The sequence below is a fragment of the Lissotriton helveticus genome, chromosome 5_1 (genome assembly GCF_964261635.1).
Source record: "Lissotriton helveticus chromosome 5_1, aLisHel1.1, whole genome shotgun sequence".
NCBI lineage: Eukaryota > Metazoa > Chordata > Amphibia > Caudata > Salamandridae > Lissotriton > Lissotriton helveticus.
The window spans coordinates 1,268,792,661-1,268,818,296 of NC_136065.1; the positions used below are offsets into that span (position 1 = coordinate 1,268,792,661).

At 42.4% G+C, this 25,636-nt stretch overlaps 1 protein-coding gene across 1 annotated transcript in view; it reads left to right on the top strand.

Annotated features, from left to right (window-relative positions):
* The first annotated feature begins 330 nt into the window (after positions 1-330).
* The window catches only part of LOC144755286 (uncharacterized), a 115,826-nt gene continuing 90,520 nt past the window's right edge, over positions 331-25,636 (top strand). Inside the window, exons 1-3 of the mRNA XM_078644065.1 lie at positions 331-799; positions 16,480-16,606; positions 19,252-19,362. Of these exons, the coding sequence (XP_078500191.1) occupies positions 776-799; positions 16,480-16,606; positions 19,252-19,362 (262 nt within the window). The 5' untranslated portion in view covers positions 331-775. The remainder of the gene's footprint in view (positions 800-16,479; positions 16,607-19,251; positions 19,363-25,636) is intronic.

A 25,636-nucleotide genomic window follows, 5' to 3' on the forward strand; every position in this document is an offset into this window, starting at 1 on the left:
TGCATAAAATAAAATAAAATAAATGAAATAAATGAACTTCCTGTCTGTGACCAGAAGTCCAAGAGGACAGAGCATCTGGAGTGCTGTATTTCTTTTCAACTGATCATGCTCAGAACATCAGACACTACACATTGAAAAATATTCCGTGAAAGCATCACCCAACTGAGGCCGATCGGCGGTAAATTCTTTTTCTGAAAAGCTTGACTCTGCCTTAGCATGTCCTATGGGAATAGTATCTCGGTGAGCTTCCGCCAGCGTCTACTCTCCACCGAGCATGCACTTAGGGATGTGTCTGTATTTTGAGCATGCGCAGTCAGTCATCGGCCCGTCTGCGCCTGCGGGATAGGTGCAGTCTGTGCGGTCTCTGGGGAGGAGCTGTGTGTTTGTTTGGGCTCTTTCTTTGTGTTATGATAGGGTTGACGTAAGCTGTGTGAAACTGTGACCTTTCACCTTTGTGTTGTGAATGGGGAGCATGTACCTGAGCGCGTGCTCCTTGTATCTTTCCGTTATGTGTTATTTGTAGGGAGGGGAGCTGCATGTACTTGGGTTCTTCTCTCTTTGTTTCTCTTGTGAAGTAGGTCAGTGGTCACTGTGTGTGTGTCTGGTCTCTTTTTTTGTAGAATGAGAGCTGCTCGTCTGGGTCCTTTCCTCTTTCTTCTGTTTTTAGGAACACAGGAAGATATCTTGCTGGGTTGTTGCACCCCCTCCTGTGCCCGGTTATAAGGACAAATTACTATTCAGACATCTGGAGAATTACACCGAAATTTAGGAAAATATGTCCCACCCGGAGTCAGAAGAGGTGAGTATGAAGTGCTGTAACGCGTTTTTTTTATGCATTACACTGTGTGTTTTAAAATATCAGTACATTAATGTGAAAATTGTAAACTTGTTTCGAACATGTGTAAAGGAAGGCCTCATTTACTTTTTGCAGATCACATCCAGGCTAGGGAAGTATCCTCATTGGTGTCTACCGCTGAGAAATTAGGGAAACTATTTTTCAGAACATTAGAGTGCTTAAAGATAGGGTCACCATGTTTGAAAAACCTAAAAAAGGGACTTTCTGCAAACATGAAAGAACGGCTACGATTCTGCATCCAATACGGGGCACAGAATGACTCGGTTGACAGCGCTCAGCACTATATAAAACATAGGCAATGAGAAACTGAGGGTAATTATATGCAGCACTTACATAGTATCATCTGTGTTAACTACATTCGTTATAGATAAGGCCTGATAAATAATCATTTGTTGGAACACATAAAAACTTGCCCTCTCTATTCAGCTGACCCTCTGAAAACCTTAATATGTGCTAAACATACGGGGACAAACAGTGAAAAAGTGAGACTGACCTGGCAAATCCGGAACAACTGGTCACCCCGCCTAAAGAGAACACATTGAGACTAATTTTTTGCCTTTCAAGTTTCAGTGTGACATCTTTTTAGGTTTGGCATTATAAATATTAAATCTAGCTTTCATTGGTAAAATCCTTTTGGCGATATGAGAAACTGACAACCGTGTTAGTAGGATTGCTGGATTTGGCATTGGTTTAGCTCCTTGTCAGGAATGGAGTTTAGCTTCTCCACCCTATACTTACCAAAACACCTGCAGTTTTCACTGGTTTGGCAGGGCTGAAGGCAAGTCATGTCGCAAAAACAACCATTTTGAAAAGCAGGCGTGCTATCAGGTTCGGTTTAATTTACATTAAGGCCTTAGCCAGACAAGTGACCTAGCTTTTTCAAGACTTGCCCCTTTAGAAAGATTTATTTTATGTACCATTGTTTTGCGAGGAAAAGTAAAGACAAACTGCACAGGCTAAGGGAAAATATAAGAGTCCGCAGCGTACAATAGTTCAAAACACTATATGTTAATGTTTGGATATGTATGTTGCAGTACCTTTTCAAAATTATGTTTGTGTAGTGCACTCTTTAAATCTAATTACCTACCAATCAAAGTCTTCATGGATCAGGGAAAATGATCAACATGGTCATATGATTAGTGCATCATTGCTTACATCTTTCCTTATCACATTTTTTGAACAGTGCACAGTAAATAACATTGTATGAAATAGCTCCGCACGGGGAACACTGAAAAAACAGGGAACATTTTACAGCAGCGACACAAAAACATACAAATCTTCAACATCATAAAGAGAGAGTATTTTATTCCATTCCATTCATCCATCCATTAGGTTACCTGCCAAGTATGGCTAAAGGTGTTGCACTTAATACTGACGTAGAGTGCGATTATCTGCCACCAAGTCACATTCTGGAAGGGGTCAGAAAGAGTTCCAGAAAAAGCAACAATTGTACACAGACATCCGAAATATAAAAAAAACATGTACAAGTCGGAAAATGAGGAGCTGACCCCAGAATTTGTGTTAAATCTGAGTTCCACATTATATCTGTATCTCTTGTTCTTTGTAAATGTGGGCGATAGGAGTGACATTTTCAATTTTAATTTCTCCTCTTCACCAGTCAACTTGGTCAGATCAGAGGCAGTCCTCATTATCACTTGTTTCTCACCATGTGATGGCTGGTGGCTGGTAAACCTTTTAATATATGTGTGGCCTAAATAACGGCCCCATATTTTTTTTTGTTGTTTTTATTTTTATTTTGGTAGAGTTTTATATAGCGCGAACTAGACCCGAACCGAATCAGGTATCAGAGCGCTTTACATAGCACCAGTTACGTTACATGAGGACACACTTTGAGCTTGAATTGTGGTTCAGCCTAAGCCGAACGTACCATGGGAGAGATAGGAGGAATCCCACACCTCCATTTTCTGTTCCATAATGAGACGCCATGATTCACTTTACATAATCTTTTTCGAACTACTTTGGCTGTAAGACCATATATTGCAAAGGCAGTTTCGCAGGGGCAGCTTGTGTAATGTTCCAGTGCTTCTAAGTTTGCCACAGTGCTCAAGAGCATTATTTATCTGCAGCATGCAGTCATTTGAGTGTGCATCAGAATCCAGTGCTGCTGACTGAGCAGTAGTATACTGACTAACTGGCAGGGCAGGGACATTCAACTCACTAATGTTAGCTTGGTACACATTACCTGCAGCTCCCTTGGTACATAACAGTGTGGACCTGTGCTCCCTGTGCAGAAGGGAGTACCCCACCATCGCATTAGTATGTACCTCTGCAGAGCAGAGGTATGCATGACTGTTTGTCTGTGTACCGCGATGTCTCTATGTTTGCCTTTGTGCATGGATGTCTGTAAGTCTTATGGGCTTTGTGAAAATTGGTTTCTGTAGGTGTGTTCTGTAGTCATGTGTGCGTACTGTATTTGTGCATGCATTGTGTGGCTACAGTAGAAAAGCTTAGCCTGTTGACTTTGTAATTGATGGTAAGACAACATCACCTAACCATATTTCAAGTGGCTACATGAAAAAAGGAGACATCTTACTTAAGTTTGGCTCACCAACAGGCCAGATGTATTAAGAGTTGAAGCACCGGAGCTCCTGTCTGTCATTCTAGTGGATTTCTCTCTTTGGTCACGAGAGTAGAGGAAAGTCCACCATATTTGGAGGTTGAGTCAAGAGGGCAGACGTTTCTCAGCAAATATTGCCGTATACACCATTAAAATAGCCACATGGGGATGGAAAACTCTTGTGGAAATTAAGACTGTGCCCGTGTTAGATCATGGAGTTTCCACTACCATATGTAGGCCCTCAAAATATATCCTTAAATGGCGCACAGTCCCAGTGCCCAGGCACTGAATTTCACAGTGTTTTAGGAACAGTAGACTTACCCTATCATCAAGGTCACCGTATCTATGGTGATCTCAGACAGCGGTACCTCGACAAGACGCAACAGGCCAGCCGGCATCTGGCAGTTGACATATCAACAGTTTTAATAGGGTTAGTTCTACACCTCGGCCTGCCAGATGGTAGAGCTGGAATAGTAACAAGGTCAGGACTCCCACTGAATAACCTAACTCTACATCGGGTACTTTTGGTGCTGTGGGGTGCAGGTAATAGATACACCAATTTGTGGTTGATTCATTTTGGGGACTCTGCCCTAAATCAGGATATATTTCTTTGTTCACTGTTTAATTCCACACTTTCAGGAGGATTTGTGCTGTCCAATGGTGCACTAAAAAAATCCAACTATTTTTAGTTTAAAAATTCAGGGATTATAGATTTTTATAAGGGGAGCACACAACTTCCTTTTAAAAGGGGAGCACATGACTTCCTTAAAATATCTCAACACTAGCCCAAGAGGGACATATCTCAATACTTTAAACAGCACCCTAGAATCATTATTCATGTGCCCAGCAAGGACTCACCCTAGCTCAAGAAGGATACGAGTGTAAACAAGAAAAACAAATACGGCATGACATTTTTAGGTGAAAATGGAGTGTCTCTAAGAATACTGTAGCCATAAAGACGATAGAGATCTGAAATTTTCCAATGTGCAGTATGCGTCCTCTTCAACTTGTTAATCCTTTTGGTTTCACATGGTCAAGTATTGGTGAAGTATTGAGGAAAGATGAGGAGATTTGGTCTACTGTTTATGATTAAGACTTCTGCATCAAGAGTACACTGTGTGTGAATAATGGCTTCCACACTTGACAACATTTTTTCATCCTGGGCAGATCACTTTAGGCTAGATTTAGAGTTTGGTTGGAGGTACAGCTGCATACCATTTCATTTAATTTCTCTCATCTGAGAAGGCTGCAGATTGAAGTTACCATGTTTAGATTAATCTTCCTGGGCAGCTGAGGTGTCAGTACAAAACTGGCAACATTTGCAGTCTGACAATTATATCAAGGCACTCATATCAACAGTAATGTAAATAGGCAAAACCATTATCTTAATTTAAAGAGCATTGATTCTTTAAATATGGGTAGAATAAGCAATTCACATACTGCTGTTACAAGCAGTAATGTCATTCTGTGTAGCCACCAGAGTCCATAAGTTACTTTGAAAGAGGATCTTATGCTATCTAGTGAGTGTCTCAGATGAAGTCCAAAGAGATTCAAAATGTATGTCTAGTATGATTTTAGGTTTTTCTTAACATGTCCTTTTGAGGAAAGGCATTCAAGACTTGAATTATTAGAGCATCATACTCAGTGTGTCAGTAATGATGACACTCACCAGTTTTCCCTGCATACATTTCAAGTGAAAGTTTGCAAATTTTGTGTGAGGAAAAACCCTATATTTCGAATTTTGCTACTTGGAATTGAAGAAACACGCAGTGTCAGTGCTTTCTCTTGCATTTCAACCTGCACAACTCGAATGGAGAGGTATTACCTCACTGGGGTAAAGTCGAACCCCATGGTATCTGCATTTTCTCAGAAAGGTTTGCCTCCTGAAAATAACAGGGCAGTCAAAATGACATCCTTAGTAGGTTACATATTATATTTCTGTAAATGGTGCTCTTGAAGTTTTCCAAAGATGATACCAATATTGTAATTGCTTTTGTGTGGCTATCTGCGGCATAATGACACCGATTTCATGACACATGTCATGTAGGCAAATGTTATGCTATGTGACATAGACTTGTATATGTGAAATAGTACCTGGATCTACCCTGTGAACTGAAGAACCTTGGTAATATATGCAATAACTGAAACAATGGTTCTCTCGGAAACAAAGTTAATAGAACCAATTAGATTAATTCATAATATTATATCTGCATAAATCTAAACCAGTTCGATTCTTCTTCCCAATGGAAGTGAAAGCGCACAGGACTACAAATGGATCTTCTTGACCCTGATTTAGATTGATTTAGGATACAAAACTTTGGTGTTATACTTTTTATTTGTGTGGGCTGTGAACTTCCACCCAATGCTTAATGTACATCCTTACCTATCTTGATGCAGACCGTCACCTAAATAGATACCAGGGTCGAAACGTTGACAATCTTTCACCTTTGGATTGCTTTTTATATCCAATCCTCTTGATTATGCATTAAGAATTTGATTACAATGTACTATGTATATGTCAGATTGATTCTGGGCAGCCAAAGCTCTAGTTTTTGTAAATCATTTTTACACTTGCTCACAACTCATATGCACTATGTCACCTCACCTTAAGAGGAGCACTGATTGATTCCTGGATTATAAATAATTTATTGTCATCTAATTTGACTCATTACAATTGATTTGTATGTGGATATTGATATAATATCCTGAATTATTCATATTGTTTCTATTAACTTTGTTTTTGAGAGAACAACATAGATGTGTACATGGCCATATATTACATTTAGTGTGGCCTTGCAGAAGACATCTAAAGTTTTTTTGTAATATTTATTTTTAGTAACTTTATGCTCTTTTGTCTTGGCATAGCCCCACATGTTCAATCCTTCGCAAAGTAGGGTGATAGGCATTTGACTGTGTAACTATCTAGAGGGCTAGAAAGAGCTCTGTCAATCAATCAGGATTTGTATAGCGCGGCTGCATCACTCGTGAGGGCCTTGAGGCGCATGGAGAGCATGCTTCCTGTTATCTTATTGGTTGAACATCCAGGCCTTGAGGTCCTTCCTGAACTACTGTAAACATTTGTCACACTGAAACAAATGAGGCTTGGTGTTCAACAATGAAACCTAGATTTTCTTTTCAGGTTTATCCAACCCTTGGCAGCAATGAACCTTACCAACATTTATTGTAAGACAGTCTTGAGTTTCCCAAAGAATCATGGTTGGTAATACACATTGGGTTCCTACAATCAATATTGAGCCATTATCTATATTAGCAGGCCCTCATAAGGACATATATTTTCAAAACTAGACAATAGTTTGAGTAGATAATTTGCATAACGTAAAATAAGTACTGAGACACATAATTTGTCATCTGTATACAGCAGTCAGGGAGTGGGTACGTACCAGAAGCTGGTCAATATAGCCCGATAATCTGTCCTTCAGAAACATTTAGCATCCTTTATTAGGCAGCATCATCACTATTTCTTATTTTGCATACAGTATTTTCCCCTGCCAGGAGCTTTTTCGATTTTTGTATATGCTCAAAAGCAGTTTGGGGGTTAGTCTTAAAGTAATATGTGTACTTTGTACCTTTCCGTAGTCCAATTTGGCCATACAACATTTAGGCTGTAATGTATCATAACAGGAAACCTATCTGTCATTCTTTCATGGTCCCTACTATGTTTGATTAAAACAAAGCATTTGCACTGAGAATTCCAATGGCATCCCATTATTCTTGCTGTAAAACAGATTACAAACACTCGTATTGTCCATTAAGAAATCAGAATCTAATTTAGTTGGCAGAGCCATGTTAGCTATTTAGATTCCTAGTAGAATCATTATGATCTCAAACCCCTTTCCTTCCTTATTAGACTCAAAGTGCTGTGCACTTTCTGTGGAAGATGAGGTATCATTTCTACTTTACTCGAGTGCCATTGCCAAGTAAGTAGTACACGTTAATATCCTATGATTCCTTGTTGGGCAATTTTATAACCATTAGGGAAAACTCTTGAGTACCATACACATTATCAAAACTAAAAAGCAAATGCAACATAGTTCTGACTTAAGAAACATTCCTGTTCCGATACAGGGCCATTTTTTGTGTAACAACTGTTCGACAGTCTTTAGGAAAGTTCAAGTTAAATGTACAAAATATTTTGAGGTCTGGTTTCATAGCGTTACTTGGACTCTGCTTTCAGAAAACTTCCCTGTATTTCTAAAGGAGCTCCACAGTTCTTGAAAAGTAAATGCAAGATCCATGTAGCAAGGTTCTGAACACATCATTCTTGCCTAGCAAAGATGCTGTGGGCCATGAGGAAAGTTTTACCCATGAATCCAAGATGGCTCCCATGTCTCCAAACTAAGTAGGATTCATTGCCTATGGGGAAATGTAGTTTGTCCACATGATGCTGCCACATAGTGTTTTCTCTTTGCATGGAAAAACTTTGTCTAGAAAATACTGGATATGAGAAGTTGGCCTGGTATATGCTGTCCACTAGTTATAGTGGGCACCTTGCACCAGTCCAAACAACCATTATTGATTAATAGGTTTAGGACAATCTTTATTGAAAGCTATCCTGGTGGTAGCTATGGTGAGCAGCCTTCAGGCTAAGTCTTGAAGGAGTGTAAAGCAGCTTGGTTTACCAGATTATAACCTCTTGAATGAGCAAATGAAAGGTGAACCACACAAGGTATATATAAAATATATGTATTTATTACTAAACACTCTCTACTAACCTCTTTAGGAGATTAGAGAGCAAGATACACAGTATCAACACACTAGAACGTAAGTAAATGGCAAAATATACAATGGGCCCCAGGGGAGACCAAACCATATATTAAGAAAGTGGTATAAGAACCACGACTTGACTAGACACGGTGCCTAGAGCACGTAGAATCGCTGGGACCCCAAGGAACCACCCAAGGTAGTGACACAGGGGACCCACGGGGGACACGTGCAGTGTGAGAACACAGCCATGAGCTCCGTACAATCCTATGGGAAAGTCACGGTTAGAATTTTAAAGATTAGGGACACCTCGGAGAGGACTTGGAGCAAACCCTTTTAGACTTAGAAGGCTCTAAGGCCAGCACCCATGTGAGCATCGGAGTACTCATGTTACCTCAGCCAGGGAAGCCGGGTGCATAGGTGTCAAATGGTGTTGAGAATCGTCGCTGTCTTCAATGGCGAGTTGCTGCTGTGGAAAGGAAAAGTGTCTGGGTGATCCAAGCCTGGATCGGAGCTGTGAAGAACCTGAAATCAGAGGTGACAAAGTCTGGGTCACTTCACGGTTACCAGGGACACGGTAAACCAAGGCCCACCAATGTCAGGTGTTTCAGGTGCGATGAGGTGAGGCTTGACTCCGCTGCCTCGGGGACCAGGAGACGTTGACGATGACCAGAGTCCACAGGCAAGCTGTCCCACGAAGGATGTCGAGTGCTGGGGTGGGGTCAGTGTCTGGATCGGAGACCAACAAGCCGTGGCAACAGCAACCCACGCAGTGAGAGTAAAAATGCTTCGGTGTGGACCAGCAAGGGCCTGGTGATTCCCCAAGCGATGGAGAGTCAGGGCACGTCTGGAGCAACCAGGTAAGCCCGTTGATAGTTAAAGAACCCTTCTCAGGGACCCAGTCGACGGACAGAGGATCGCAAAGGGACCTCAAGAGGAATCACTAAATATCAGCCCACGGGTCACTCGTGGAGTGGAGGCCAGTAATCTTCGGTGGAATCACTGCTCGGGGTCTGGACTACAAGTATGCCAAAGCACAGCCTCAGTGATCGCAAAGAAGCATATGCAGCAGCAAATGTGCACGGTGTCCAGGGGTTCGGGTTGCACGGTCCCCACGATGGGTTTGGATCTCAGGTTTGCTGAGAGCACCGATCGGCCTCAGGGAAGCTTGGAAACCCAGCTCCTGTGTTGCAAAGTCTTCAGAGTCCTTCAGGAGCTGCATAGTGGCAAACCGGACAGATGCGTCTTTGGTGCCTGCCTTGAAGGGGAGTAACTCCTTTACTCCAAGGGAGATTCTTCGGCCATCCAACGAAGTATAGATAGTTGAAGTTCTGGGATTCTGTAGAAGAATTTCGTCCAGATAAATCTAAAGTCCTGTAGTCAGGGATTCCTACTTTATACCCAAGGAAGGGGTGGGACAAACTCTAGGGACCCACCTATGGGAGGGTCAGGACAGAAGGGTGGTTGCACCCATGACTTTTGTCCAGTTTCGCACCAGAGCAGGGGCTGAGTGCCTCTGCAACCATTTTGAGCTGGACTATGCACGGGAACACCAAATGTGCCCACAGTGCAGACATCAAAGCACTCTTGGAGTGCACCCACCCAGCCTCAATACACTAAAGCCTGTCTGGGAGGTGGTCACACCTCCCTGTGACAGGAAACCTATTGTCCAGCCTCCCCTGCCAGAGTTTTGTCCAGCAGCAGGAGGGCAGACGCATGTCTGTGGCTGGCAGCATCCATTTTGTGATGCCAGGGTTCTGTGAAGCTGGTACCAGGTGTACCGTTGTAGTCCTATTTCTCCCTCTAGGAGGGTGGAATCATACCTCCCCAGCCAGGACTGGCGGGGTGGTATGATTCATTCCAAGGTGTTTGATACCAAACACGACATGTTTCCTTGCAGCCATTTCATAGTTAGCATTTACCGCAAGGTTATAATGCACTTAAGAGTATATGATTGGCTGCATCACAGAACAACCCCGGAGAATAGATTGTGAAGGCTGCAGAGGGGCCCTGCTCATGCCTGGGCACCCTCTCACACAAAACCCAGCACCCTGCCTTCAGGATTGATAAGGCCTGCCATAGGGGTGACTGATAGGTTTATATGTGCAGTGATATAAGGTAGATATTGGAAACCTATATCTAAGAAAGGGGTGCATACACCACCTTACACAGGCTCCTGTAACAGACCTGTTGTGTCATTCTGAATGGTCTCTCGGGGGTGGCATAATACATGCTGCAACCCCTGAGAGGCCTCTGGGGTACCTAGGGCCTAAGTATATAGGATACCATATACTAGGGACTTATAAGGGTACCCCAGAATCCAATCTGTGGTGTACTTAAAGTACATGCATACCCAACAGAGAAGGTCTCAAACTTTGACTACTTAGGGATAAGATTGACACCGAATTTGCATTGGTTAGTGCAGATTCAAAAGTCAGTTTGCTCGCTGACTCATTATTCAGCAAGAGTGGCCAAGATTGGTAATAGAACTGTCTCCAAAAATGCTGCCCCGTGAGTGAAATTTGTAATGTAAAAGCACTGGGAGCTATTTTGTAAAGTGCTAAGATCTGGAGCCATGCAAACTGTAATATTTTAACATCAACTGAAAATAGGTTTATCAGGTCCCTCTTTGCCCTCTGCAAAAGCACACCATTGATACTCTTATATCTTGATCTGGCATTTAGGAAAATGTCCTGGAAGGCCGAACTAAGGCCTCTGTTTTAATGGTTTAAGATTTGGACCTCACCTGCTCTAGGAGCAGATAGGGAAATTCAAAAAGGTCTCCTGGTCGTATCTAGGACCCAAGATATACTATGGTTTATGCATGTAAGGTCTGTGCACAGGAAGTTCGGGATGGAGAGGTTCTGGGCGGCACCAGAGGAGTTTTGTGCTATCTCTAAAATGGCTACTAAGTTTGCCTATTGGGAGCAGATATATGTGCAAACGGTTCGTAGATGTGGGAACTCCCTTACTTTGGAGTTTATGAATTTTAACATTTTGCCAAGGTATGAGGTGACGATTAATGAGATTGCCCCCCTCCAACTTTAAAATTGTTCTTTCAATTCAGGTACGAGTCCTCCTATTAGAGCTAATTGTGTTAATTGAGCCATTGTGAAAAACAACAGTGATGAGTGTCCGGTGTGTAGAGGACCACCAGAAACTATATCACAATTGCTATTTTTTGTGTCTATGATATGACCCACAGAAAAGAAGATAGCTTTTGCTGCTTTGTAGGATCCTGGGAGTAAAGAAGTATCTGGGTGCACTTAGAATCTTAAGAACTCACATCTCCAGGCTGGTGGTCTTCGCGGTTGCAAGGTACCTTTTGGCAACCAGGATCTGGCAAACTAAGTGCATCCGAGCATATGATATGGACCTAATAGACAGCCACACAGGAGGGAACTGGTGATCCGTTGATTTTGTGATGTGTTAAACTTATGTATGTGGCTCGTACCTTATTGACCTAATCATTGTATAAGCTTCTTTTAGTGGTGCTGTCCTCCCTTGGGTTTCAAAATCCTAGAAATTATACAGAGGAGTATAAGAACTTTTCCCTTTTTTGGGGGGTTGAGGGATTTTATGTACTAAATGTAAAGACTCTTTTGCACTGGTGAAGTAAAGCTGGAGGAAATGGAAGAGTTTCATTTTACAGCTAAATTGAGACCGGAGGGTTTGCTTACACAGCCAATTGAAGGTATTTCTATGTAATTTTAATTTGACTAGTTCTCATTTTAAACCATAATGTATTGGCACTTTTGTTGAGATGTATGGACTTGTTTATTTTTAGATGTGCCGCGATGTTGTATATGTATTTGTCTGTACGTTTATGATTCTTGCTGATAGAATAAAGTTAACGCTGAATAGTTTTAGGTCATGTTTTGGTGTGAATCCACGAGTGGATTATCCTGTAGAACAGAGCAAAAAATCCTAATGGAAGTAGATTGTGACATGCAACTTTTCCTTCCTTTAATATTTCCCACCAAACAGATCTGCATGAAAGTTTACATGCGAAAACGTAGCTCGTTTGAATATTTGTGTGCCAAATGTTATGCAGGTTTATCAAAAGGTGGCAACATTATTAGCAAACTCCTTTTCAGTGTAAGGAAAAGTGATGCTTAACAATAACTACTGTGTCACTATTTCTGACTTAAATTTGATATGCACCCTTCTCTCATTCCTCTTTTCTTAATGAATACTTTTTTACATTTCGGCTTTTGTTTTAAATGCCAAGCAACAGTTGTAAACAACTAATGTTAGGGTTCCTTAACTCCAAAACAGAAGATAGACAGGCACATTTTCATGCCAACTGACGGTCTGGGATTGAGTCAAGTGGCATTTCTAAACTTGATCACAATTACGTGTGTGCATATTGCGCACATGGACAGTACTGGTGAAAAACCAAACTAAAATAATTTACAGCACATAGGGAAGGACCAGGCATAAGTTCCAGTGTGTTAGGAAGCGCTGCTGATATGTACATATGAAGCAGAGTGAAGTTGTCTTTCCTCGAGTCCTGGAGCTAGCCCAAAGTAGGCTGCTAAGCTAAGGCTCGTGTTTGGAGGATTTTAACTGAGCTGCCCACTGACAGGCACACTTGGACAAAGTTGAGTGCTGAGTGAGGGCAACAATGAACAGAATGGTTAGTGAGGATGCCTATAGATTATATTTTGTCATCCAAAAATTCTGTCTACCTCGCAAGGAATAATTGCTGTTTTTTCACACTGCTTTGAGCTGAGGCAATTTAATGTGATCGGTGAATAAATACAGTTTCTGGCTTGACACAAATTATAAACCACTTTCATCTTCGTGTTGTATAATCTGTGATGAAAGTAGGCTTAGTGTACTTACTAAAGCTATGGAGAATAATTGAAATATGTGCCATCCCACTTCAATTCAATCACTGGTTTAAAACTGCAGCACATTATGCGAGTCACTAAGGCTCTTCTCAAGACTGTTTCAGCTATGCGTCACACAGTCTGTCTTCTTGCTTCCTTTTTAAGTCTTGCCTAGGCAGCGCGCAAGCGCTATTTAGAAGATGACCTCTTGGAATCACTCAGTACTTTTTTGGAAACTCGTGCATGTACTGCACTGTTTCCAATGAGCACTTGTGCATGTATGGCGTTTACCTTGCGGGAGCGAGCAGTTGGGCCATCTGTTTCCATCTGTTCTGTTTTCTTATTTCAAAGGCTTCGTCGCGTTCATGTTGTGGCCGCACCTCCGGGCACTGTTTTCTGTAAACAGCGCTTGTTTCTAATAGCTTTCACTTTCATGCTTGTGCTTAGTGCAGAACAGACCCTGGGGCATTGTGAGCCCCGGGTTAGGAGGCCCCCTCCCATTGTCCGTAATCTCCATCTCCCCCCCCCTTCCTGTTGTCCATGTTCTCCATGCTCCCACCCCCTCCCCTTGTTTATAATGATTACTTGTATGTTAAGAATATCAAATGAAATATCCGGTTCTCTGCTTACAGCTGGTTGCCGAAGGGTGGTGATATTGCACAGTGTGAGAGTGCACAATGTGGCAGTCTGTGGGGACGGATTAGCTTGTTGAGGAAATTGACTTTGGCTCCCGAGAGCCCAATAATGCTTAATTGCTTAGAGGGATGGGAAAGGGTAAGCCGCACAGGCTTGCTGAACCTGTAAAGTGTCAAACCCGTGCTTCTGAAAAACTGACAGTGACTACCACCAGTTGGGGCAGTGCCTCTGAAAGGCCGCTAGGGGTCAGACTCTGCAAGTCACTTGTCGAGCCAGTGTCGCCTCTGTATGACTAGAAGGGCTGAGGGGTTTGGAAAACGGAGGATTTGTGACCCACGCTGCAGGCTGGCTGGCATGTAAGATCGGTACTTAGTAATTTACGGACTGGCAGAGACAGTGAGTGATATGCCATGCCATTTGAGCTCAGTCGCACGTCGCACGTCGTGCACTTCGGGCTGGGGCAGAGTCAGTAAAATTACAGGGCGACCTTTCATGCCACTGACGATAACAGGGGTTACTGTTAACCGACTTTATAATGCTCGTTGAGTTGCCCTGCGAAAGAGAGAGGATGAGGCTGCCGCCTGCTGCCCCAATATCAGACCTGTTCTGGCTATTCACTCCGCTATGTTACAGGGGTGTTGACACACCGAGGTATCGAAGGTGTTATTTTCTGTATTTATGCGTCATGTTCTTGGTAGGGCAAGGGGGGCTTGGAGTAAGGTTCCCAGTGTTGTTTGCCGCTTCAGTTGTTTTTTATTTGGACTTATCTCCAACCCCTCTTGGTACCCGCCCACCAATTTTCACCCCATAGGATTTCCGCGGCGTGAGTCACCTGAGGCCTCTCCTGAGGCCCTCCTTTACGGGATCCCTGGCACAGACAAAGATAACAGTCTCTGTGGCTCTGTAAGGTCCACGCAAGTGGGCGTGCCATCCTGGCAAAGTGTAAGTGTGAAACAAGCTTTGGCAAATCAATAGGTCTTGCCTTGCCAAGCTGGTGCGATGGATAGATTTTGTAAAATGTTTTGTTGCAAGCATATGCTACAAAATAATAAGAATAAAAAGATTTGTTGTGCCTGGAAGTTGTAGCCATGTGCTTCCAATAAAAATTAAAAACAAGCATTGGCATAGCCAATAGGTCTCGTCTTTGGAACTTTATAAGTATTTAGTTATGCAGCACAATATCCTTAGTGCAACAACATCAACAGTTGCATGGCTAAACACTTATAAGTTCCCAAAGGCGAGACCTATTGGCTATGCCAATGCTTGTTGTATTTTCTGTGTTGTTTTCCCTGCAGACAAGCCTTCTGTCAGTTAAGCAAACATGTCTCTGGCTCAAAATAAAAAGAAAGAAAAGACAACAAGGAAGGGCATGCCATCCTCACAATCTTTATATATAGTGCAGTATACAATGAAGCATACCCTCTGCATTCTCATATAAGTAGAAAAATAGGTGTGTAATTGGAGTTCATCATTCAGTCTGTTATGTGTAGACGCTAAATTAATGTAATGCAAAACATTGATGCTTTATCTGGGGCAGTAATAAAGGCTTAAGAAAGAAAAAAAACTCCAACTAAATTGTATTTCAGTTTCTTCTCTTACCATTTTAAGCTTCAAACCGTATGTAAATCGATTCTGTAATATTAGTCAGACATCAAAAAAGGGATAGCATACTCAACAATGAAATCTAACTAATATGTGTCTTGTGTATTTGTCCAAATAAGAATTGTCCCACCCATGTTTATATCTTCGTTCCCCCAACAGTTCCTGGTGGTCAGCTATTGTTTTAAAAAATGATGCATGAGAGAATACGCTTATATTACTACCCCAAAACAACAAAAGTAAACATAATCTGTAATCTCAAATACATGGTCAAGTGTCAGTGCTTCTGAGACAGTACTAATGTTAGTGCAAACTTCTGACAACAGCGTTCAATAACACATTTTATAGTATGTCAGTGGGATTTGTTTTGTTCATTTGTATTGAGTAATAGTGTATTCCTATCGAATATCTATAGCTCATTGCAGGCGGAAGGCAAAGGTTTCCATCCATTGAACACTGTCTAAGGTGCTCCATTACTTGTATGGCTGCAATAACATTTTATATGCAGAAGTTCTTCTTTTGGAATATTATGTTCATCATGTCTTAAATGATGATGATGATGACCCTGTTCAATAATGTTTCTGTATAATTTTGGTCCCATACATTTGTTCACCACAAATAATTCATAATACCAAAACAGGTATTTTTCTTTCCTGCTATTTACTGTGAGTTTAATACCATAGAGGTTTTGATTCTGATATCGCAGATATTCTTTAATGAAGAATTAGGACGATACCAAACCTAAATTCTTTGAATATCTGAAGTTCACAGTACTGTGTACAGGAGGAATTTATCAGCCTCGTCAACCAAACCTTCTTCTACTCATACAAACAAATGAATAGGTTGGCATAACCAAGGGTTTCCCATATGTTGTTGCTTTGTTGGGTGTCAAACACTTCCCAAATAAAAATGTACTGTTCAAAGTGTAGCAAACCTTATAGAAAATCATGATAGAGTGGCCCATGTAGCTCGCTGAATGCTTTAAAAGTGATATTGAATGGCGGCAATGACTACTTTATAAAGGTGCATGCATATATAATTTATTAAAGTTATGAGCGTGTTTTGAGTAGTTTATGGATGGTTTTACAAATGTTTCAAATGTCAGTCCAGTCTTTTATTTTTTAACACATTTACCTAAATGTTGCATGTATAATCGTGTTTGTTTCTGTATGTTAGGAATCAAATTTGTTTTGTTTTTCTAAACTACTTAATGAGATGCTGAATGTGTGGTTACAACAAATCTGTTTTTCCAGGAACAAGTTAAGTTTCGAGATGTTGCTGCCTGTTTTTCTGAAGAGGAGTGGAAGGTTTTACAGGAATGGCAGAAAGATTTTTACAAGAACGTGATGAAGGAAATTCACCAAGTCGTAATAGCAATGGGTAAATATGTACACAGGGACAACAGCAAAAAAAAATGATGGGTGGATTCTTGAATTAATCTTGGCCACTGGTAAAATGCTCTGGGCTGCAATCCAGTTTATTGTTTTTTTTTTTGCCCAATATGCCACCATGGACAGGAACCTGTCATCTGTAAATCTGCTTTAGCCTTGCTCCAATACAAGCAAGAACAGAACACCCCTCTGGGCCAACAGGTCACACTTTAAGCAACAACAAAACAGTGATGGGCAGATTGCTTGAATTAATCTAAGCTGCTGGTATTTATACTGGGCCACAATGCAGAACATTGTTTTTTTGACCACCATGCCACCTCAGACAGGAACCAGCCATATGCAATAAGGCAAGTCTCAGTTGAGAGTGGCACAGTGCTGAAAAACGATGGGTTGCAATGCTGGCCAGAAGATTACCAGTGATTTATAGTATTTAATAGTATTTCTTGCATCACCTTATGTCTGTTTGATGTAATGCTAAGTGGCCTAGGGTATGTCTAGATGTAGGCCCCTTGCTCGCTTTGCCATAGAATCCAAACTGTCAAAGCCTAAAAAAGCTGAAACGAATCTGGGGTTGCTTGAGTTCGATTCTGTAGGAGGCATTGCCTAGCAGTTTGGGATAGACTGTACTCTTGAAGAACAGGATCAGTATTTGTATATGGCAGGTCTTGATCTAGAGTGGCATAGTTGGTGACAAATGATGAGTTGGAATGCTACTCAGAGAAACTGTCAATGGTTGAGAATGATTGTGAGCGTTCCTCCCAACACGCTTAGTGTGTTAATTGAATATGCATAGAGCACGTAAGTTTATCTGAAAAAATTTACAATTTGTGAAATACTGCAACCTAATTAAAGTTTCAAACTTCTCAAATCATTTTGTATAATAATTTTAGGACGCTCTCTTTAGATAAGTTATAACTCAAGCATGAGAGGCATGTCACCTAACATGTAGTGGACTGCATTTTAAATGTAATCTTCATATAGGCTGCATCAGCCCCTCCTCACAAATGAATCCAAACACTCTCTTACTACAAGTGATACGTTTGCATTTTACTTATACCCATGTTGAGATTAGTTTATTTTGAGTTTAGACTACGAAACAGAACTGATTATGGAGTAAATTGCGTAAATGCGTATCCTTGTTAAAATAGGCAAAAATGGGTATACCCAAGGTATATCTGGTGGAAGTGGGCCAAGTTGCGCAAATGACAGTAATCATAAGGAGCTTATCATTTACAGAAATTAGCACCCGTGCAGAGTAGTATTTTCTTTAAGTGATAGCCTAAAACAGCCCCACTCAGTAGGTTAAATAGTGGTTCTTCCACCGTCTACGATATTTTGCCTGGCATGGACCTCCTTTCAGTTTTTTGGTTAGTATCTGTAACTTGCTGGTTATACTGTTTTACAATTACTTCCTTTTTTTCATTTTCTCGATGACTCAAATTCTGTTCGTATGAACGTTTTCAACCTCCCAAATTATTTTATGTGATCAATACATTACGTATATTCTGTTCACATTATGTGCAGTTAACTAGGGTTTCCTCCTCAAAATCTGAGTTTGATTTTGAAAGTAAGGGCCAATATTTTACCCAGCCGTGAAGTAGGTATTTCCTTTTTTTTGTATTCGGAGAAAGTGAAGGCAGGGAACCGTGACCAGTCACGTCCGAGTACAGTTAAAACATCATGATGTGAATAAAGCATAGGTGTGTCAATGCAAATTGAAGACCAAAAAGACTGTCTTGTTTTACAGAGGAACAGGTTTGTTTTGTACACATTGCATGCTCTTCTGAAGAAACGTTGCTGCTGAATCACATTAAGCAGCAACTGTTTGTTTTTAAAAGAACGTTAATTTAATGGCAGATTGTACCAAAGTTGCGAACACATCTCAATTCTATATCTAACAGAGATACTTGAGAGTTAGAAGATTTCTGTAGGAGGCCGTAATAAAAAAAACTGGAATCTGTTAGACTTGCGAAGATCCAAGGCAGGAGGATCTTGGCACTTGAGCTTCAGAGGGAAGCAATATCTGTGGTGGGTGGGAATTCTTTGGGGCAATGTGGTTTGAATATCGGAAGCGATTTAACATATGACCTTTTACAGCTGAGAGATCAGGGACTTGTTGAAATTTGGTGGAAAACTTTCCAGGTGGAAGTAATAGAGTGTTAGTGCACAAGAATTCATATGAGGAATTACTGTGTAATCAGTAGTGGTTCGCATAGTTAAGAGCAGTGAGACAGGGTGGGCGTGGTGGAATTCGACAGATGATGGGCTAAGTAATATTCAGTAAATAAATAAAACCACATACTTTCTGCTCGCTGCATCGCCGCGTCTGCATGCGGCGTGGGCAAAGTAAGTGGTTTTATTTATTTAATATTACTTAGCCAATCGTCTGTCGAATTCCACCACTCCTGCTCCACACACCACTCTTACCTGTGCGAGCCGCCACTGTGTGCAATGTTTATAAGTCCTATGCTTTTTCCATACTGCAGGTTTTAAGGAAACATTTTTTTTCCTTATAGCTTACTTAACAGTAAACATTAAAATAACTACAGCAGTCTCTCTCTCACTTTCTTTCCCTTCCGAGACAGCCTTGCAGTTCACATTTTAACATGGCACATGTTTCAATTATATTAACAGGCTATCAAATTGTCAATGCTGATACGTTACTCCGGATTCATAAAGGAAGAGACATTTACATTCAAGATCTCCAGGACACAGTGACAACAGACACATGTAATCAGACTGTGTGTAAGTAAAATTGTGTGAAGCTTGTGTGTGCTTTGTGCCAAGCCAGAGCGTGAAACTGTATATTTTTTGCTGCCCTGAATTGTACTTGAACCGGGCATGCTGACTTATAAAAAGTGGTTGGATAGTAAACAAGTGTTGGCAAAGCCAATAGGTATCACCTATTGGCTTTTCAAATACCTTTTGACGATGCTGTACAGCAAGAAGGGGCCCCATGCATCAAACTAAAAAATGCAAAAATCGCAATTAAAGTAAAAGCAAATTTGCGATTACTTAAATTGCGATTGCATTTATGCAATGCATGATGATATTTACAATAGCGATTTCGCTGTTAGGGGACGCTAATTACCGTCAAATTAAACTTGATGGTAATTAGCTAAAACTTAGAAAAATGCACTTCAGTGCATTTTTCAAAGTTCAAGGTTACACACACACACATGACCTTGGGGCATGTGGGTGTGCAACATGGGTTCACTTATCAATTTTAGGGCTGCTACAGGTTGTCATCTTGGCACCCTTGAAATTGCATGCGCAGTTTGCGGGTACCTATTGGGTACTCGCAAATTGCACATGCAATTCCCATTCATTCCTATGGGCTTCTAGGCCCATATGAATGAATGTGAAGCAATTCTTTAATTACGACTCGCAATTTGCGAGTAGTAATTAAGGAATTTGTAGGAATCGCTAATTTATTTGCGATTTCTACATGCATAGCCAATAGTGAATCTTTAATTGTGATTCCTTAAAAATCGCAATTAAGGATTCGCTATTGGCTATTTTGATGTATGTGGAGTTAGTAATCTATCTCCACATTCCATCAGGCCCTCCAACTGTTACACCTCATACATACTGAATCTCACCACTCACAATGCTAGTTTCAGTTGTATTGGATCCTTATCATCTGATGTTCCACATTTTAACTAACAACACTAGGGTATAAGTATCCTAATAATAAGTGTTTATTTACAGAAATGGTGAGCCAAAGTTTCAGAGTATTACAGTTCAAGGAAACTAACCTCCTCAGGACATAAAATATCAGCTAACAGTCCTTTTAGATTTTGCCTGCGACCGTGCATGCAGACTTGCGTGTGAGAGATACTATGCTCTACAAAGGACTTGAAGCCCACCCACTGCTTACCATTCGTTGTCTTCATTGTCACTCTGCTTTGCTGCCTTGCAATTGGCCAGTGCATGCTTGGCTCACTTCCTCCTTTTTCATATGGAGCGTGGACCAAGTACAGATTGCTTTCTCTTGATCCTTCGTTCACTTCTTCTGTGATTTAGGTACTAATTTCTTCTTCTTATGGTTGTGTTGCTTCTTCTCTCCCACCTACATCCTCCTGTTTTCAGTGTTGCTTATTTCCCCCCCGCCCACCTCCCCGTTGTCCGTACTACCCTCCTGTTATCTGTGTTGTTCCCCACACACCATGAGAAACAAAAAGCGCTATGACCCGGCCAGCACTTGATTTTTTCCCAGTCTTGTTGCCAGTTCCCTTCCTTCCTGCTGTCCGAGTGCCCCTTACCTTCCTTCCAATCTTCCTGTTGTCTGTGTGGCCTCCAGCCACCTGCTCTAAGGAAACAAGCTTTTTCAATGCAATAGGTCTCGCATTTGCTATAGTTTATGCTATTGGCATTTTAAATGACAATGCCTTTTATTTATCTGTTTTGATAATTACCACTTAAATAAAAGGCATTGTAATTTACTATGCCAATAGCTCAAACTCTTGTAAATGCGAGACCTATTGCATTTCAAAGAAGCGTCCGCCATTGTCCCAGGCTGCTTGGAAAGTGAAAGCAAGCATGATGCACTTAATGTTGCAGGAAAGCATGCCGTGCCTGCAGTAGGTGAAACTCATTAAATGAATGAATGAATGAATGAATATGGGACTTCTATAGCGCATGGCTGCCCGGAAGCGTCCCAGCGCTGAGATTGCGGACAAACACCTGAGGATAGAAGCAGAAGAGGAAAGGTTATTGCGGGAAGAGGTGAGTTTTGAGAAGTTTTCGGAATCTCATATGATTAGGTTCAGACCGGAGTTGGATTGGAAGAGAATTCCAGAGGGTTGCGGCGATCACCGAAAAACGGCGTCCACCGGTTCGAGCTCTTTTAATTCGGTGAACCTTAGCCAGGTTGCCTTGCGCTGAACGTAAGGGTCTGTTAGGTATGTATGGGCAGATCATAGATTTAAGCATTGGGGGTCCTTGATTTTGCATGGCTCTGTGGGTGGTACATAAGGTTTTGAATTTGACCCTGTCTCGGATCGGCAGCCAGTGCAATGTCTTTAGGGCAGGTTTGGCTGAAACTCTACGGGGGGTTCCCGTGAGTATCCTTGCAGCGGCATTTTGTGTTCGCTGCAGGACATTGAGCGTAGCTTCAGGGGCGGCCAAAAAAAGGGCATTGCAGTAGTCTAATCTAGACAGTATTAGACCTTGCATGAGCATTTTTTGTGAGGTTGCAGGGAGTAGTGGAAGAATCTTCCTGGTTGATCGAAGTAGACCAACACAGGTGCCGGCTATTTTTTTTGCTTGTGTTGTCATGGAGAGGTTTTGTTCCAGCCAGAAGCCTAAACTTTTAATTTCGGACTTGGGCTGGGGAAGGGGTCCTAGGCATGAAGGCCACATAGCAATGGGGAGGGACGGTGGTTGGTGTCCCAAGAGCATAAGCTCGGTCTTTGAGCCGTTGAGCTTAAGCCTTGAGTTGGACATCCAAACGTATATACCTTCTAGGCAGTCATGGAGGTTTTTGATTTTTTCTTCTTCGAGTGAGAATGATACGATCATTTGGGTGTCATCAGCGTAAGTGACGGCTTTTATCCCAAATGGGGTGACCACATCCTCCAGGGGGGCCATATATGTGTTAAACAGTGTAGGGATCAATGAAGAGCCCTGTGGAACCCCACACTGGAGGGAAAGGATATCTGATCGCATGTTCCCTTCACAGACCTGGAAGGTACGGTTTTCTAGGAAAGATGAGAGCCAACAAAGTGCTGTGTTTCTCACTCCTAGCTCAGATAGTCGCTGGATTAGAATCTTGTGGTCGACCGTATCAAATGCAGCGCTTAGATCCAGGAGGAGCAGTAGAACCGATCCCCCTGAATCCAAGATGCATCTGGCCTCCTCTACCACTTTCAGGAGGGCTGTCTCAGTCCCCTGGCCTGGACGGAAGCCTGTTTGTGAGGGTCGAAGGAGGTTATTGGATTCGAGGAAGGCTGACAATTGCTGGTTGACTGCCTTCTCTGCGATCTTACTCATGCCAGGCAAGAGAGAGATCGGTCGAAGGTTGGTTAGATCTGAGGGGTCATGGCCTGGTTTTTTCGGTAGTGCCTTGACCATGGCATGCTTCCAACTGGGGGGGACCATTCCTTGGCGCAGCGAGGTGTTAATAAGGTTAGAGGCCAGGTGAGAGATGGTAGGTCCAACTTGTTTTAAAATTCGAATGGGAGCAGGGTCGTTGGGGGAGCCACTTTTCAGGTCTGAGAGGGCTTTCAGGAAGTCCTCATTGGACAGTTGATTAAAGCTGTCCAGGGTTGGTCTCGGGGTAGGGGGGGGGAGGCAGCCGTGGGGTTGTTGACTGCTTTGGGCGGAAGTGATTGCAGAATGTTAGTGATCTTGTTTTGGAAGAAGCCCGCTATTTGGTTGCATCTGGCAACTGAGGGTTGTTGAGAAGAGGGGGGGTTGGGTATCTTGAGAAGCTCTTTGACTATTTTGTAAGTCTCTCGGGATGAGCTAGATGCAGCTTTGATTTTTTTGTCAAAGAAGGAGGCTTGGGCTGCTTTTCGTGCTGCTTTGTAGGTCCTCATTGCAGTTTTATACTCTTCCTTGATAAGGGGGTCCCACTTTTTTCTCCACTTTCTCTCATGGATTTTGCAGATTTTTCGTAGGTTCCTGAGTTCTTGTGAGTACCATGGAGATTTAAAGGAGTTATTTTTCTTTTTTAGATCTTGTTTAGGGGCGATTATATCCAGAGTGGAAGTGAGCCAACTGGTAAAGTTCTCGTCTGCTTTTACCGGGTCAGGGAGTGGCAGAGGAGCGGAACGGATTAGCTCCTGTGTCCAGTGCTCAAATGATAATTTAGACCATATTTTATCGTGTTCTCTGGGGGTCGGGGTGTGGACCCTTTTTACTGGAGTTTGCCAGGTGAATGGGATGAGAAAATGGTCAGTCCAAGGGAGAGGGTTCGTAGGTTGAACCTCTGTTTTTGGCAGATTGGTAAAGAGAGGATCCAAGAGATGACCTTTTATGTGAGTAGCTTCTGAATTAATTAAATGAAGGTCAAGTACTTTTAATTCTGAAGTGAGGTCCCCAGCAGTTTTATCTGTGTTGTCCTCAAAATGTAAGTTTAAGTCACCGAGCACGATGAAGTTAGGGGTCGAGGTGCAGGAGGAAATAGTGGACTCTAGTAGTGAGCTTACAAAATTTCCTAGGCTGCCGGGTGGACGGTATATCAGAGTGCCCGTAAGTGATTTATTAGGAGTTATCTGAAGGGAGAAATGGGTGCTTTCGCAGTCCTCAATTCCTCCTTCTTGTAGCCTGCATACAAAGGAGTTTTTGTAGACAATCGCTAGTCCGCCTCCTTTTCCCTCCCTTCTATTCTGATATTGTATAAGGTGGTCCTGGGGTAGCATATTGACAATGTCTGCTTCGGAGTGAGACGTTAGCCAGGTTTCCGTGAGGAAGAGAATATCCAATTTTAAGTCTTGGATCAGTATTTTAATCTCTATAGCGTGTTTAGGGGCTGATCTACAGTTCAGCAGAGCTAGGCTAATACCATTGGAGGACTGGTGGATGGATGTCTCTGCAGGGTCATTATGGGGCTTGGTAAAAGGTTGGAATCTTGGGGAAGTAGCTGCCGTACAAAATTGCAGGAGGTAGTCACGCGAGTGTCTGATCCGGGGACTGTGTGAGACGGGCATAGTGGATGGCCCTGTGCCCGGCCTGGCCCGGACGGGCCCAGACGGGCTTGCCTCTGGCGCGCCCGCTGCGCGGACGGGGAGGAGGCTCCATGTTATAGTGGATTGGGCCCAAATCGCCCAGCCACTAGAGCGCTGTCCAGGCCCCAATTCAAGATGGCGGCCGTGGATTCCTTGCCTCGAGGGGATTGTTTGTTAGACCGGGGGCCTCGAACTGGCTATGTGCCTTTTTATTCTTGGGTACAGTAAAGCGGCTTACAAGCGGTCGTTTGGGAGAGTTTTAACAGGTAATTCCTCAAAGTAACACAGATCACAAAATGCACAGTAAAAGCGGTGGTAGCAAACAATTTAAAAGCGCTAGTGCTGGTGTAAAGTGCAGTGCGTTTAAAAGGTAGAAATAACAAGTATTCTGTTATCTAGCAGTAAAACCTCCCGGCTTCCGCCTCAGGAGTATGTGGCAATCGATCTAAAAGAAGGACTGACGTCGGCTCTTTTATAGTGGATTGGGCCCAAATCGCCCAGCCACTAGAGCGCTGTCCAGGCCCCAATTCAAGATGGCGGCCGTGGATTCCTTGCCTCGAGGCAAAAGAAAATAGTGCTTACAGACTAAATAAGATTTACCATGTAACTAACGCAGAAAAGGACCAGTCCTCATGGGAGGTTACAAATGAAGACAAGACGGTACTAAGGAGGGACTAGCAAGCCTATTAACGAGTCATAAATGAGCATTTAGGAAGGACAATGACACAAGCCAATGACAAATATGGGCGGAGAGTGGGTTGGGCTTCAAGTCCATACTCTAATACAGCATGCCTCACGGTGCTTGCGCTGCCCAAGCTCGACCTAAAAATAAGTGCTTTGACGCGACAGAGCTTGCCCTAGCACATCACTTTTTACTAACATTCAAATTACAGCCATGCTGCTCTTGGTCAGCACACACTTCTTCGAATGGCAGTCATATTTTTTATGGGATAGCACTTTGATGTACTACACACATTACTGCCTTATAATGTGCAGAGCACATTATAGACAAATACACTTTTTAAAAGGGTTGTATGCAGTTTGTGGGACAGTGCCGGCTTGTCTCACACGGCAACTGTCAGCAACCGGGCTCGAGGTTAAACAGCAGAGTTTCAAACAGCAGAGACAATGTGACTGCCTCGAGATGGGAGACTGAAGCTCCTTTACACTGCTGTCTATTGGTTATTGATGGCTTCATGAAGTATAGCCCAGTACCGCATGGGACAGCAGTGAACTGGACTTATAAGGAGCTATATGCTGGTCTGTTGCTACCTCCCCGTGCGTTGGCCTGTGCATGTATCTTGGCCGGCATGAAAGGAATATGACAGCCACTAACTGAAAGTAAC